The sequence below is a fragment of the Danio rerio genome, chromosome 4, assembly GCF_052040795.2.
Source record: "Danio rerio strain M-AB ecotype USA chromosome 4, GRCz13ab, whole genome shotgun sequence".
NCBI classification, from domain to species: domain Eukaryota; kingdom Metazoa; phylum Chordata; class Actinopteri; order Cypriniformes; family Danionidae; genus Danio; species Danio rerio.
This window is the reverse complement of record NC_141024.2, coordinates 39,983,327-39,999,012: the sequence shown is the minus strand read 5'-3', so window position 1 is coordinate 39,999,012 and position 15,686 is coordinate 39,983,327. Positions and strand designations below refer to the sequence as shown.

Below are 15,686 nucleotides of genomic sequence, written 5' to 3'. Positions count from 1 at the left end.
CTCACACATTAATTCATCACTAATAATAATCCAGTAACAAAGTTAACATTAATATTCTTCTTTAATTTTCTATTTCATAGATTAAATTTAGTGGCAGACTAAAATATAAGTAACTTCAATTTAAAGTAATAGTTTGAATGCACTGCTTTTACATGTAATAGAACAGTAGTTTTCAAAATGTAGAAAATATTTTCTTTTTGAAAATAAAAATATTGTCTTCAAAAAAAAATTACATTGCATGTACATTATTACATTACAAAAGCGATAACTCAGAATAAAATTTAACTTATTCGCTGTCTCAACTAGGACAAAGCTTCGTTTGACTGTTTGCTGTTGATTGCCAAGGCAAAAAAGCCGCAAAATATTGGAGAGGAGCTAATCAAACCCACCTGCATTAAAATAGTGGTGGAAATGTGTGGTCCGCAAGCAGCTGAAAAAGTTAAAACTGTCCCTCTTTCTAACAACACTGTGAAAGACAGGATTGATAAAATGGCAGAAAACTGCAAAAATCAGTTGCACGAAAAACTTAGAGGAGTGCAGTTTGCTATACAGCTGGATGAAACGACCATAGTGGAGGGAGAGTCTGTGCTTATCGTGTATGTACAGTATGTTGACGGAGAGGAGTTGAAACGGGACATTCTCATGTCTACCAATTTACCCACAACAACTACAGGTCAAGATATTTTTATGGCTGTCGATTCTTACCTCACATCCTACAATCTGCCCTATGCAAATCTCGTCGCTTGCTGCACAAATGGTGCTGCCGTGATGATGGGTAGAAATAAGGGATTTAACAGCCGTTTGATGGAAAAGAGCCCGCACTGTGTCATCTTCCACTGTATGATCCATCGCCAAGCACTCGCCAGTAAAAAACTGTCCAGAGACCTTAGCGACACACTGGCAACAGTTGTAAAAGTCGTAAACTTCATTAAAGCTCGTCCTACCAACCAGAGATTATTTGCGCAACTGTGTGAGGATGAAGCGCACCAAACTCTTCTGCTACACACGGAGGTGCGCTTTCTAGAACTGCGAGATAAAATGTTGGAATTTCTGCAAAGTTAAAACTACACACAGTTGGAACAGCTGTCAGATGTGTTCTGGATTAAAACGGCATACCTTGCTGACATATTCACTCTTTATAATGAGACCAACAAAAGACTGCAGGGCTCGGAGTCAACTATCTTAGAATGCAAAGAAGCAATCGATGCTTTTATGCGCAAACTGGACTACAGAGCTGGAAAAATGTCACAGGGGCATTTACAACACTTCCCACTGCTGCTTCAACACTCTGGCGATACCGTGGGCGCATCTTTGCGCACAGAGTTTTGCCTTCACATGACGTCACTACAGGCGGAATTAAAGTCCCGTTTCGCGGATGTTGAGAAATTATCCAAGGATCTGTGGGTTATAGATCCCTTTACATCCAGACTTGAAGATGTGGAATACCTTGGCTGTGAAGATGAGCTCGCTGAACTTCAAGCTGATTCACTATCAAAAAAGTTCTTCCAGGAGAATGGATTTAAAAGACTTTGGATAGTAAGTGGACCTGTTGTCGCACCTAAACTTGCAAACTATGCAATTACAAAAATCATTCTACCTTTCAGTACCACCTACCTCTCTAAGACAGCCTTCAGTACTCTTGTGGCTATAAAAACAAAGTCCTGCTACAGACTGGAGGTGCACAGCGATTTTAGACTGGCTATCACTGGCATTACACCTGAAATTCCATCACTAGTCAAAGACATGCAAGCCCAAGGTGGACATTAGCTTTGTGTTAGCCTTATAAAAACCATAATAAAATTGACAGTACATCTGTACTAACTTGAAAGTAAAAGCACAGCTATTGTAATGTTCATGTTTATTATAACATTCAGTGTTATACATAAAGTGTATGTTCATACACAGATGGAATAAAAAACATTTATTTGTTTAAAAATGTAAATTCCCGTGTATTCGTGTAAAATGTAATTAAACTTAATTGTAATAAATGTAAAACTGATTAATTAATATTTTCTAAACATATATATTAATAATGCACAAACACACACATACAGCAAGGAAAAAGGTTGGGAACCACTGCTCTATGAAACTGATTTGACCAAACTGTAAAAATATTATTATTATACCCACTCCAGTACAGCAGGTGGCGGCATTCAGCTGTACGCTACTCTCTGTAACTCGCCAAACAAGAAGTAGAAGAAGAAGAGGAGGAGGCGGAGGATATCCAGGTATGTATTTGTTCTGTCTTCTCTGTGTCCAGTGTTTATACTGCTTCAGGTAAAATCCTCCTTGTAAAATGTACCTCTGCAGGTGCTTTGATAACCCTGCAGCTGTTAGCCTCTTCTCTGCTCTGTTTAGAGTGTTTGTGACGGATGTTTTTCACTGAACTCCTGATCTGCCGCTCCTTCAGAAACGAAAGTGAAAGTGTTTAGTTGTTGTGTTGCAGTTTTAAACAACCAGAATTCATCTTTTACTAACACAGAACAGCTTTAAATCTTTAATGTCTGCACCAAACCTAAGCTTTATGTGAATGTGTGTATGCTGTTATTATATTTAAATGGATGACGCTTTGATTCTTCAGTTAGTTTACTTGTGATAAGCTTCTTGATTTAATTGAGGTTAAGTTGGTTTAATATTGGCACATTCGTTCAGTGAAATCTCCGTACACTGTTTACTGTGGTACTTAGAATATTCAGGCTAAAATCACATGTAAAGTGTGACTTTTAAACAACATTAACAATATTTAATTCACTGTGAACATTGCTGTACTTTGATAGTCATTGGCTGCTAATATGATTTCCCTTTTGCATATTTGCAAATAATACTTATTACTTAATACTTATTATAAAGGAGAATGTCTGATGTGTGAATATAAAACCAGGTCCATCATGGAGGACACACACACTGCTGGAGATCAGGATTTGTCCACTGAATGCAGGTATTAGACCTTCACTTGACATTTCACATAATTATTTTCTACAGGATATTATATTTACTCTCTGTTAGTTGTTTTTAATCTGTCAGAATATTTAATTCACATAGCCAGCAAGATTTTGTACAATAATCAAAAGTATCATGAAGTGCTGTTTAAAAAGTGTTTTAATGATGAAATGTTGAGTAAATCTGCTGTGTTGACCCCAGTGTGTGCAGCGCTGAACTTTAATCTTCTCTGTTTTAGTTCAGTTCATCAGAAGAGAGCAGAAGCAGAGGCCAGCTGTGTGTCTATGAAGAGTGACGCGTCTATGGATCGAGCAATAAATTTTAAGAGTGAAAACACAGGACCTGCTGTCAGGTAGATCATCTCTTTAATATCTGCAACTGATGAGTATTTTAATAATAAATGAATCAGGTAATTAGTGTTGTGGATCTGTTGGGTTTCAGATGTTAGATGTTGTATCTGAGCTCTGCAGGATAGTGCTTGAAGATCTCCGCTTTACACTTCAGGCCACAATTGATGGTGTTAACAAACCAATCAGCGCTTTATTAATAGTTAGTGAGGTAGAAGGTGGGTTTAGGTTTTGGGTAGGGTTAGGGATACACAATAAGATCATATTGTATGACTACTAATGAGCAGTTCTGAGTCTGAGATCTGAGTCTGTTTTCACTGAAGCGCAGTCATCATCATGTTGTGTTGGCCTCATAGATGCTGCTGATCAACACATTTGGTTTCTAGAATTGATATTTCTCAAATTCTCCTGCTCATTCAGTCATGATAGATGATGGTAAATGAACTTGTCTTGCTGTCCTCAAAGTCTGGACTGGAGCTCTGCAGACAAACCCCCGATGAGTGACCTTCTGAAGACTGAGTGATGAGGAGGAGGATAAGGAGGAGCTGCTGGAGGCGGGAATAACAGTCAGCTGACACAGTGCAGTTTATACTGCTGCTTATATAGTCATGTGATGATGATTGACACGCCTGAATGATTAAGCTCCTCCCACACCTACACTGTGGACTTCATTCAGTGATTTGATGATTAGTTTCAGCTCTAATCTGCTCTAATAGTGCTGCATTTCTGTTGGGCTTTCTCTATTAAAAATGAGGCTTGATCTGTGTTTGCTGATATTTTCCACATTCAGACAGTTTCTGTTCAAATATAAAGGAAATTAATTTAAGTGTTTTTGTAAATGAAGAATGATTCATATCAGGTTTGTGCAGTGTGTACAGAGATCAACTTTAATCTTCTCTGTTTTAGTTCAGTTTATCAGAACAGAGAAGCAGAGCCCAGCTGTGTGTCTATGAAGAGTGACGCGTCTATGGATCTACCAATGCAGTTTAAGAGTGAAAACACACGACCTGCTGTCAGGTAGATGATCTCTACACACACACACATGATTTCACTGCAGCATTTATACGATCATGTGTTTCTAGAAGCTCAGACATTATTACACTTTATTCTCACAGTCCAGTCAAGACATTTTATTACAGGGAACAAAATATAGGAGACTTTAAAACTAAATGTACACACACATTCATTAAATCATTAGTAAAGTACTAATAAAGTCTTAATACTCAAACTGTTAGAGTTAGTAGAGTGAGTTTAAAGGCTTTTACAACAGTCAGCAAAGTGTGGGTAATCAAGAGATTTTAGTCAAGATGAATGAACAAGTTATGTGAGACAAACACACCACATTTCACCTGATAAGTAATTATAGTCAAGAGAGATACTGATTTAAGATGAAACTGTATTCAGATCTTCTCTGATTATCTTAATAAATTGCATAAATGTTAGAAAGTTAAAGTGGTAAGTGTTAAAGTGGATAAATATTACAGTGCTGTTACTGAAATCCTGAACTCTGAGAGCAAACACTTGTATGATCTTGGGTTTTTATGTGAATCAAAAACTATATTCAGTCAGAAAATGAGCTGAGAGAAGCAGAACAAACACTGTCATGGTGAAGCACTGAAAGATTCAGATGGCAGAGATGGAGAGGATTATTATTTCTTATTGATGGCAAAACAATTACAAGTATAAGATCACAACAACCTTCAGAACTGCAGACAGCAGAATACAAGATCCAGAGGAACACGAGAATAGAAAATTATACAGTAAAAGAAAACAGAGTCAACATTACCACATTACACACTACAGCAGCTGAGCAGGTAATCTAGGAGCTTTTGTCATCATGCTTGTGCTCTCTCACATAAAGTGATCGGTGTGGGGTGTTTAAAGTGATCAGTGTGTGGTGTTTATAGTGATATGTGTGTGGTGTTTATAGTGAGCAGTGTGTGGTGTTTAAATTGATGAGTGTGTGGTGTTTTGTGGTGTTTAAAGTGCTTCACAAAAGTTGAGAGTGATTTAAAGACTGAAGCTGGTTCTTGCTGATCTGGAACAGTTTCTGCATTAGTTTTGTTCTGGATTAAATCTGTGTATTGTGTCTCAGCAGGTTCAGAGAAAACACACATGGCTTCACTAGAGGATCTTTACACTCACACTCATTTATTCTTTGTGTTGTTGTTGTTCCTGCAGTGTGGATGGAGATGATCAGACTGGAGACCTGCAGCAGGATTCACTCCAACCAGAACATGATGAACTTCAGAGAGTCAAAGAGCAGCACAAAACCAGCATGAAGAACAAGTATGAGAGATTATTTGAGGGAATCAACCATGGAGAGACTCAAACCCTCCTGAACAGGATCTACACACAGCTCTACATCATAGAAGGAGAGAGTGAAGGATTGAATGAAGAACATGAGGTTTTACAGATGGAGAAAAGAGCCAGAACAAAACCCTCACAACACACTCCAGTCTACTGCAATGACATCTTTAAAGCCTCAGCTGGAGCAGGACATGACGAGAAGATCAAGAAGGAGAAAGCCCAGATCAAGACTGTTCTCACTAAAGGCATCGCTGGAATCGGGAAAACCGTCTCTGTGCAGAAGTTCATTCTGGACTGGGCCGAGGGAAAAGACAATCAGGATGTAGATTTCATGTTTGTGCTTCCATTTCGAGAGCTGAACTTGATCAGAGATCATCAGTACAGTCTTCACAGACTTCTGCTGGACTTTCATCCTGAACTTGAAGATCTGGAGCCCAAGATTTATGAGCAGTGTAGAGTTATGTTCATCTTTGATGGTCTGGATGAAAGCAGAATCACACTCAACTTTTCAGATGAGGAGAAAGTTTGTGCTGTGACTGAATCTTCATCAGTGGCTGTGTTGATGCGGAGCCTCCTGAAAGGTGATCTGCTTCCCTCTGCTCTCATCTGGATCACCTCCAGACCAGCAGCAGCCCATCAGATCCCGTCCAGATACATCAAGCGTGTGACAGAGATTCAGGGATTCACTGAGCCTCAGAAGGAGGAATATTTCAGGAAGAGAATCAGCGACGAGCATCAAGCCAGCAGAATCATCTCCCACATCAGAAGAGCAAGAAGCCTCCAGATCATGTGCCACATACCCGTCTTCTGCTGGATCTCCTCCACTGTGCTTCAGAAGCTCCTGGAAGAAGATGAGAGTGCAGAAATCCCTCAAACTCTGACTGAGATGTACATCCACTTCCTGCTGATTCAGATCAACATGAGGAAGCAGAAGTATGAAGAGAGAGATCCAGAGAAACTGCAGGGAGATCCAGAGAAACTGCAGGGAGATCCAGAGAAACTGCAGTCCAACAGAGGAGTGATCAACAAACTTAAAGTGGCTTTCAGACAGCTAAAGATCAACGTGAGGAAGCAGAAGTATGTAGAGAGAGATCCAGAGAAACTGCAGGGAGATCCAGAGAAACTGCAGGGAGATCCAAAGAATCTGCAGTCCAACAGAGGAGTGATCCTCAAACTTGCTGAAGTGGCTTTCAGACAGCTGATGAAGGGCAATGTGATGTTCTATGAGGAGGACCTGATTGAGAGCGGCATAGACGTCACTGACGCCTCAGTGTATTCTGGGATCTGCACTGAGATCTTCAAGGAGGAATCTGTGATTCATCAGAGGAAAGTCTACAGCTTCATCCATCTCAGCTTTCAGGAGTTTCTGGCTGCTTTCTTTGTGTTTTACTGCCATTTAACAAAGAACAGAGAACCGCTGAGGGTGATTTATGATGAAGAATATTCATATAATCAATATCTACAGGCCAGGTCTAAGAAGTCTCTGTATGTTCTGTTCAGATCAGCAGTAGATAAAGCTGTCAGGAGTAGTAATGGTCATCTGGATCTGTTCCTGCGGTTCCTGCTGGGCGTCTTGCTGGAGTCCAATCAGAGACTCTTCCAGGATCTGCTGACACACACGGAGGAGAGCTCAGAGAACATCAGGAGAATCACACAGTACATTAAAGACAAGATCAAGAGAGATAAATGTCTCTCAGCTGAAAGATCCATCAATCTGTTCCTCTGTCTGCTGGAGGTGAAAGATCAGACTCTGGCCAGAGAGATTCAGGAGTTTGTGAAATCAGACAAACACTCAGAGGAGAAACTCTCTCCTGCTCACTGCTCAACAATCTCCTACATGATTGAGATGTCAGAGGAGCCGCTGGATGAGTTAGACTCTAATAAATTCAACACATCAGCTGAGGGAAGACGGAGACTGACAGCAGCTGTGAGAAACTGCAGAAGAGCTCTGTGAGTATTCATTGATTGATCACAGAAGACACACATCAGTCTGCACTGAAGACTCAGATCAGTTTAGTGAATCACTGCCCTGCTTTAACAGAAAATCTTTAGCTGGCCACATCGTCCCCCTGTGAGATCGCTGATACTCCATATTACTGCATGGGGACGCGGCGGCAGTGTTCTGTTTCCTTATTTGCTCATTTATTTCAGCATTTCTAAACGTATTTAACAAACTTTTCTTGACTTTTTACTCACACAAACAACATTTGTACTTATTTAATAATCTACTTCATTTGCTTTACAGTTTATGCTGGAAAATAACTCAAATCCCTGTAAATCCCTGTGCTCCTCCAGCTGAATAGGACATTTGTTGATGTGTATTTGCTCAAATCTAACACAGTGTTGCTCTTGGATAATTGTGTTTGTTTTCTGATCAGAGAAATAGTGTAATTTTAGACACAGTATTGCCGTCTCGCCGCAGACATGCCTCTAATATTACATTTACTGTAGGCCTAAACACTAAACTTTACACTGAGCTCAGTAAAATGCTCTCTGATTAGTTATTAATAATCTGTTCAATAATTCAATACAGTCATATGAATGGGGAAATAGCCGATATATATAGGCCGATAATTATAAATATTTTAAATTGTTATATATATATTTTTTTTTTCCCCAGAGATGGGTTGCAGCTGGAAGGGCATACGCTGCGTAAAAACTTGCTGGATAAGTTGGTGGTTCATTGCGCTGTGGCGACCCCGGATTAATAAAGGGACTAAGCCGACAAGAAAATGAATGAATGAATGTTATATTTTTATACAGCAAAGTTCATAATAGATTGAACTGCTCTTATGAACTGAACAGTCTATACTCAAAGCAAAAAAAGCTATTATTTCGAAATTGCAAGGTGATTATAGACTAGGGTTGTAACAATATACCGGTATGACAGTCTACCACGATTTGAACGTGCACGATTATCATACCATGAACAATTGCATATCAACGGTTTTAACCCTTAAAGACCGAGACAGCTGTCCGCGGCTAAAAATATGTATTGCTCTTAAATGTTTAATAACTTTTGATCCGCTGATCCGATTCATACAATTCAAAGATTGGCATAAAGAAGAGAATCTCAGCTTTCAAGTGCCGTATCACATAACATTAGGCATTAGGTGCGCCTCGCCTTGACTGCATTGTAAACGAGAGCAGGCGTGCGCAGTAAGAGGAGGGCTCAAAAATTACATCAGAAGTCGGACACCTGCCGAATCTCGCTGTTTAGCCACCTGGAAACGTCACCAGTGGCGGAGATCTCGTTCGCGTTTTTTATCGCAGACGAATGTCCTCATGAAAAAAATACTATGGTGATTTGTAGTAAATATTATAGCATTTTTGAACATGTTTATTCAGTATTGGGTTGTGTTTATAGTTGTTGTGATACCAGAACTATAAAATTTAAATAGGCTATTTTATAACATGGTTCAAAAGCACTACAGTATACATTACTATAGTATTTTTTAATGTGGGAGTGGATGCAATAGAAATATCACTGTTTTTACAGAGATGGTCAGAATTACAGAAGATGAACCGCTCATTAACTAAAAGGGTGTATTAAAAATATAATTATAGGCTATATATAGTAGGCTATATTCAACAAACGTTAAAATAATAACAAAATAAACAGCTTATACAGCAAGAAAGCTTTCAAGAAACCCAATTTGGCTACATTATAAATGAAGTAGCCATAGATGCTTTTGAGTGCCAAGTCATGACAAATGTTTGTTTGACAAATAAATTCTTAGGGGGTTAATTATATTGACATGCTTATTAGGTCTATATAAACTGATATTACTCCAGCCAGACTAAAATAAATAGCCCAAGACTTTCTCCAGAATAAAAACTATTAGACTGTAGGAAAAACTGTGGAAATGTTCTTGGTCTATTAAACATGACTTTTGACTTCACATACATATACATATACATATACATGTGTGTGTGTGTGTGTGTGTGTGTGTGTGTGTGTGTGTGTGTGTGTGTCTTGTTAACTATCCTTTTCACTTCTCATATGAAACCACACAAAGATGAGGCATAATGACAAAACAGTCTGATTATCTTTGTATTTCTGAATATATGTATATATTAGATTGACTTTAATGGAATAATGCTGCATAAAAATTACATTAAAAAATTCACACAAACATACAAAAAGTGAAAATGACAACAAACAGGATTATAAAAGAGAAATATAATACAGCACATGCACATCCTAATGATTTATTAATAACATTTAGTTATATTGGATAGGTCACGTTATGTTTTACAAAGATGTGTTTTGTTTTTGTTTGCGTGTAAATCTAAATAAATAACCATATTTGATGCTCTTTATGACTTTTTTTTTAATTATCAACGAAAATACAAAAAAGGTATTCAACAAATCCAGGTATAAACCTTAGTAAAACAAGATAATAAAGTGTAATGTGTCAGTCTCATCCAATCAGCATTAAGCTGTGTCGTCAGCCAGTCGTTTCCCATCATGCTTTTGGTAACGCAGTCTTTTGAGAGCAACTGCGGCCGACTGCTCTATCCGAGGTACCCGCCTCACGATCGCGAGAGTTTTTTGGCACACGTCAGCGTGACATCAGAGCGAGGCGAAGGCAAGGCGGACACATTTCTAACCGGCATGCATCTTGCGGTGATCACCGGTGATCGATTCTGCGCAGATTTTGGTCAAGTCAAACGAGCCTATTCGCGGACTCAGAGGCTCCGGAATCAGTGCGGTTACGTCATCAAAATTTGACAACGCTGATTTGACAAAGAAACGCTCGTCACTGTGTCTCCGGACAAACCAGACATGATACATTGATGCAATGTCCCTCCTCCATGCCCAGATTGGTTCAAACTCGCTATATCATAACCAATAAGCATAGGTTTCGCTTTTGTTTGTGGACCGACAATGAGCTTTTTGAACAACATGGAATGAGAGATACATACATTTCTGCGCGGCTAAATAAAACGCAAAAAAAAAAAAAGTTTTGCATGAAATAATTCTCATACTAAGTACTTTTGCATGCACTGCAGCACAGAAACATGACAAAACAGTGACACAGCAAAGACGAAGTGCTGCTCTTGCTGTTTTCAAAAGACGCAAATGAAGATGCAGCTGTTTGTCTGCATTGCAGACAACCATATCCAAATCCATATCCACAGACAACCATATCCATGCTGGCACATAAAACCTAAGGATGTTCCATATTGAATCTAGTTTTGTTATGTAACTATTTATAGTATAGTAAATATTTATATCTATTTTATTACTGAGGATTTGCACCATGTTTATTTGGACTTTGACACATTATTTATTATTTTCTTATTTTTTTTATTTGTTCATTGTAAGTGGTGTTGTTTATAGTAACTGAAAATATATTATTTGGAAAAAGTCAAATTTGCTTCACTGTTCTATTATTTTGTAACATTTTTTCTGTTTAGTTCATTCCCAGACCTTTTGGGCAAATACATTGTCAGTAAATAAATGCATTTTTTCCCCCATAGAAAAACCTTTGTTCAGTCAGAAAACGTGTTCTTATTCTTTTCAGGGTCTTTGCTATGATAATTACTATTTAATACCGTATACCGCGAAACCGTCAAACCGTGGTATTGTTTTAGACGATTATCATACAGTAAAAAAATCATACCGTTACAACCCTATTATAGACCTATATTCACGATTTCACATAAATCAGCATGCAAAAAATTATTTCCTTTTCTTCATAGCAAATTAACATGCAAGTTGATTGTTGCATTAAAATAATAGTTTAAATAACAAAATGGTATTTAATTAACAAGCAAGTTAAATATATTTAAATAAGATGAAAATGAAAGAGCTAAGGACTGAAACCAGCTCAAATGGTCATGAATAAAACATGTTACAGTGATGTACACATCTACAAATATGTCATGTCCGAAAAAGCCTTTATCAGAGGTGTTTTGACAGTTCAGAGCCACCGTACAACCAACAGCTAAATACAGAGAGTACGTTTAGAAAATGCGGCACAGATTCATGCTATTTGGCGTATTGACATGTCACATGTAGGTTCTGCTTGTCAATCAGACAACGCTTCTGCGCTCGTTCTTGCCGTTAATCGCGGGAAAATGATCAATGAAAAGTTTATGATAAACCGCTGAGAGTTTTACTCAACTGTAGAGGCAGAGTTGCCATCAGAGTCAGATTTTGAGACAAAACCTGCATTGAGCTGACTTTATGACAAACACAGAGCAGAATATAAAGGCAGAATGAGCGGCTAGTTAAGAGCCCCTTTGACTGGATTCACCTCTCTCACCTCTCCCCCGTGCTACAGTGTGTGTGTGTGTGTGTGTGTGTGTGTGTGTGTGTGTGCGGTGACAGCTCTCACGCAAGCTCGTTATAATCAATATGAATATTCCGATCAAACTGAATACTATCTTACATAAACAACACATGACCAGCAACGCGTTGATAATAACAAATAATCAGATTACAAACAACCGTTATGTTTACACGTGTTGTAAAATGTGCGGGTCCTTCAACGGGACTGGGCTGCAGTTTGGTGTTGTGTGTGAGACAGGAGAGAGAAAAGAGGAGCGGTTTTTTCGCAATGAGACCATTTTCTGTGATGTTCCCTCTTTGGTGGCTTATTTGTTGTACCACACAGAAAGTAATAAATATTTTGGACCAAGTTACATGTGTCCTCTGTAATTCACCAGCTGCAACGAAAAGAGTTCACCCTGAAACTAACATTATTCGGCCCTGGAGTAATAAGTGAATCTCCCCTGATATCTCTAACACAACAAAGAGACAGAGCAGGAAAGGTTTCCACATGTAATATTTTTCCTGAGGCGATTTAAAGCAAAATACACAGTGACACTCAATCAAGCATATCTACAATGATGAGGAACGTGGTTACTTACTGAGTTATTAACTCACAGCAATGCCACGTGAAGAAAGGACGGACTTTAAAGGAATAAACAGTGTGAGGAGAGATCCATTATAGTGCACTGGACAAGTCTGAACAAGTTTCGCCCACGCGAGCGCAACACGCAGGTCTGTACAATTACATAATTTATCGGCTTAAATATATCGGCCTAATTAAGACATCGGATCGATAACGATAATCTTAAAAATAGCGTTTATAAGGATATAGGCGCCGATATATCGTGCATTCTTAGTCTGGAGTGTGTCAGCAATTCCTGCAGTTCATTACAGCTTTGAGTGTGACTCCTAATCCAGTCCTCCATGGGTTAATACATTTGATTTCCAGTGATCATGTCTGTGTGATTTTGTTGTCAGCACATTCAACTGTGTAAAGAACAAAGTATTTAATAAAAATATTTCATTCATTCAGATCTAGGATGTGTTATTTTAGTGTTCCCTTTATTGTTTGAGCAGTATATATATATATAGTTTATTTCCAGTGTTGCTTTTATCACTGTAGACTGAACTCATGAACACTCAACACTGCTCATTTCTTACTGCTGATTTTGTTGCTCTTTGTCCTCTACACAGACTACAGGGCTGTGAACTCACTGTTCAGTGCTGTGAGAGTTTGTCTTCAGCTCTACAATCCTCAAACTGTGTGCTGAGAGAGCTGGACCTGAGTAACAATGACCTGCAGGATTCAGGAGTGAAGAAGCTCTCTGATGGACTGAAGAGTCAACACTGTAAACTGGAGAAACTGAGGTAAAATAAAAACATTTCCATCAAATAAATGCTGCCACAAATGACTTTTCCATTGTGAAATGCTGTAAAGTCTGATGAGGTAATGAGCATATGCTGTGATGTATTTTATTTTTGTTTTTTTATTGTGAATATTTCATATTTAATGTGAAGTCAAATATGAGAAACCCTGTTTATATCAGATATAATATTGCTCTTTAGTGTCATTTCTGCTGAAATGATTATTGATTGGTGTTCTTTGGTGTTTTTGGGGCGTCTCTAAATGAGCTGTGTTTCTGCAGATGTTCAGCCCATCACTGAGTCTCTTTATTTACTGATGTTCATGTGTGTATTCAAGTTATATTCAGTCAGTTTTATATTCATTTCAGGAATATTATTGACTAATATGAAGATGTTGATGTGATTTATTTGCAATACAGTTTGTAAAGTCATATTTTCGGTCTGTTAATATTACAATAATAATAATAATTACAGTGTCTTTTACTGTCCTCTACACAGACTACAGTGGTGTTATCTCACTGTTCAGCGCTGTGAGAGTTTGTCTTCAGCTCTACAATCCTCAAACTGTGTGCTGAGAGAGCTGGACCTGAGTATCAATGACCTGCAGGATTCAGGAGTGAAGAAGCTCTCTGATGGACTGAAGAGTCAACACTGTAAACTGGACACACTGAGGTAAAGGATTCTCCACTCAACAGATACAGTTTCATATTGGGTTACCTGATGTGGATCCCCATTCAGTGGATTGACAGAAGAAAAAAACAAAACATTTACAGGGTTGTGATTTTAATCATAGCTTTAATAATGTATGTTTATCTATAAATATATTTAAAAGCTTTACTTAGTCTATTATGAAATGTTGCACTTTCAGAGCTTCTCTTTTTCCAATATACCCAAATGTGACTTAAAGTTAAAGGAATCAGTTTATTTTAAGGACCTTTATAATGAATTACCTCTGAATTAATTATTCATATTTTATATTTTTATATTTATATCTGTTGTGTCCTGGTGAAGTTTAGACATGCTCTGCTGTTTGTTCAGTTTGCAGTTTCTTCTAAACATATAAAAGTCTCACGACACTCTTAATATTATCTAAACCAGTGGTCCACAACCTTTTTCTAACTGCGGACCGGTCAACGTGAATCCACTGTGTACTCATATGGAACTTTATTAGCACATTGCTCCATCATTACAATGCTATTATAACATTAGGAAAGTAATAACTTTATTAACACATTGCTCCAACAATATAACATATTATAACATCAGTACCGCTAAATCAATGGGAGCCCTGAGCTTGTTTCTTTGCAACGAGATGGACCATAGAAGGAAGATTGCTGGAAAGAGCGCGTGCACGTCTAGAACGTGCAGACGTGAGACGTCTGCTTTAGCCAATCAGAACAGTCAGACGCATTCACGTCTGCGCGGTTTATGAGAATAAAAGCCTTTGAATATTTTTCCAGACACATTTAGCTGCTAGAAATTAGTCACATAACGTTTATATGTTCCCTTTAATGCCAACCGTATAAATAATTATCGATAAGATGCTTATGATAAGCCGTTGTTTGTTTACCTTCAAGCTTTGCATATGCCTGTGAAACAGCCCGTGGGCGCCAGCACAAACACATACAGTATCATGTACATCTCGACATGCTAAAGTGTTTCTCAAACTCCTTTAACAGTGAAGACTGGTGATCGTGCAGCAGCTTGGTGAGTGAGGGCGCAGGCTCAGTCTCAGTCTCACACAAAATCCACGCTAATGTTTGAAACACGTCCGATATGCCTCTGTTCACGCGCCGTCCCCACAAATCCAGTTTAAATGCAGCTTCTTTATCTGCCAACTTAAAGATAATTCATTCTTGTTCAGCCCGGTACTGATTGATCCACGCACCAGCACCCGCCTGGGGGTTGAAGAACACTGATCTAAACCAGTACAATAATATGAAGACACACTATAAGCATGTATTCAGCAGTTTACTGTAAGAGACCTGGTGAACTGATGTATTTACTACACATGCATCTGAAAATAACCCTGATTACTCATTCACATGAAGCAATATATTGACTGAAGATCTTCTGTCAGAAAGGCTGTGTGTGAAGGAGAGTCAGCGCTCATGATTATTGATCAGGTGTTTCTCAGCTGACAGAATAAAAGTCCCCTAATGCTCCATCAGTGTGAATGTGACTGTCAGGCTTGTGAAAGAGACATTAAGAGAGTGGGTTTCTGTTTGTTTTAGTTTATTTACATCATCGTCCACAATATAATATACAAATGAAGATCAGGTCATGTTCTGTTGCTCTTTATGCAGTAAAGTTTGATCTACAAGCTGAAGTTGGTGACTGTCAGGGCTGTAGTACTCGAGTCCAGACTCAAGACGTTTCTTTCTATAGTCTAGGACTCGCTAATATTCAGACATGAACTTGGTCCAGCAATGACACAACTG

At 38.5% G+C, this 15,686-nt stretch overlaps 1 protein-coding gene across 2 annotated transcripts in view; it reads left to right on the top strand.

The window, feature by feature from the left end:
• Positions 1-2,199: 2,199 nt before the first annotated feature.
• LOC148680568 (NACHT, LRR and PYD domains-containing protein 3-like) overlaps positions 2,200-15,686 on the top strand; it is a 34,130-nt gene continuing 20,643 nt past the window's right edge. Inside the window, exons 1-7 of one of the 2 annotated variants that reach the window (XM_088650147.1) lie at positions 2,200-2,228; positions 2,882-2,938; positions 3,179-3,292; positions 4,194-4,304; positions 5,469-7,547; positions 13,075-13,248; positions 13,744-13,917. In XM_088650147.1, the coding sequence (XP_088506273.1) occupies positions 2,889-2,938; positions 3,179-3,292; positions 4,194-4,304; positions 5,469-7,547; positions 13,075-13,248; positions 13,744-13,917 (2,702 nt within the window). In that variant the 5' untranslated portion in view covers positions 2,200-2,228; positions 2,882-2,888. Of the gene's footprint in view, positions 2,229-2,850; positions 2,939-3,178; positions 3,293-4,193; positions 4,305-5,468; positions 7,548-13,074; positions 13,249-13,743; positions 13,918-15,686 lie in introns of both variants that reach the window. The other variant, XM_088650146.1, reaches the window with a different exon arrangement.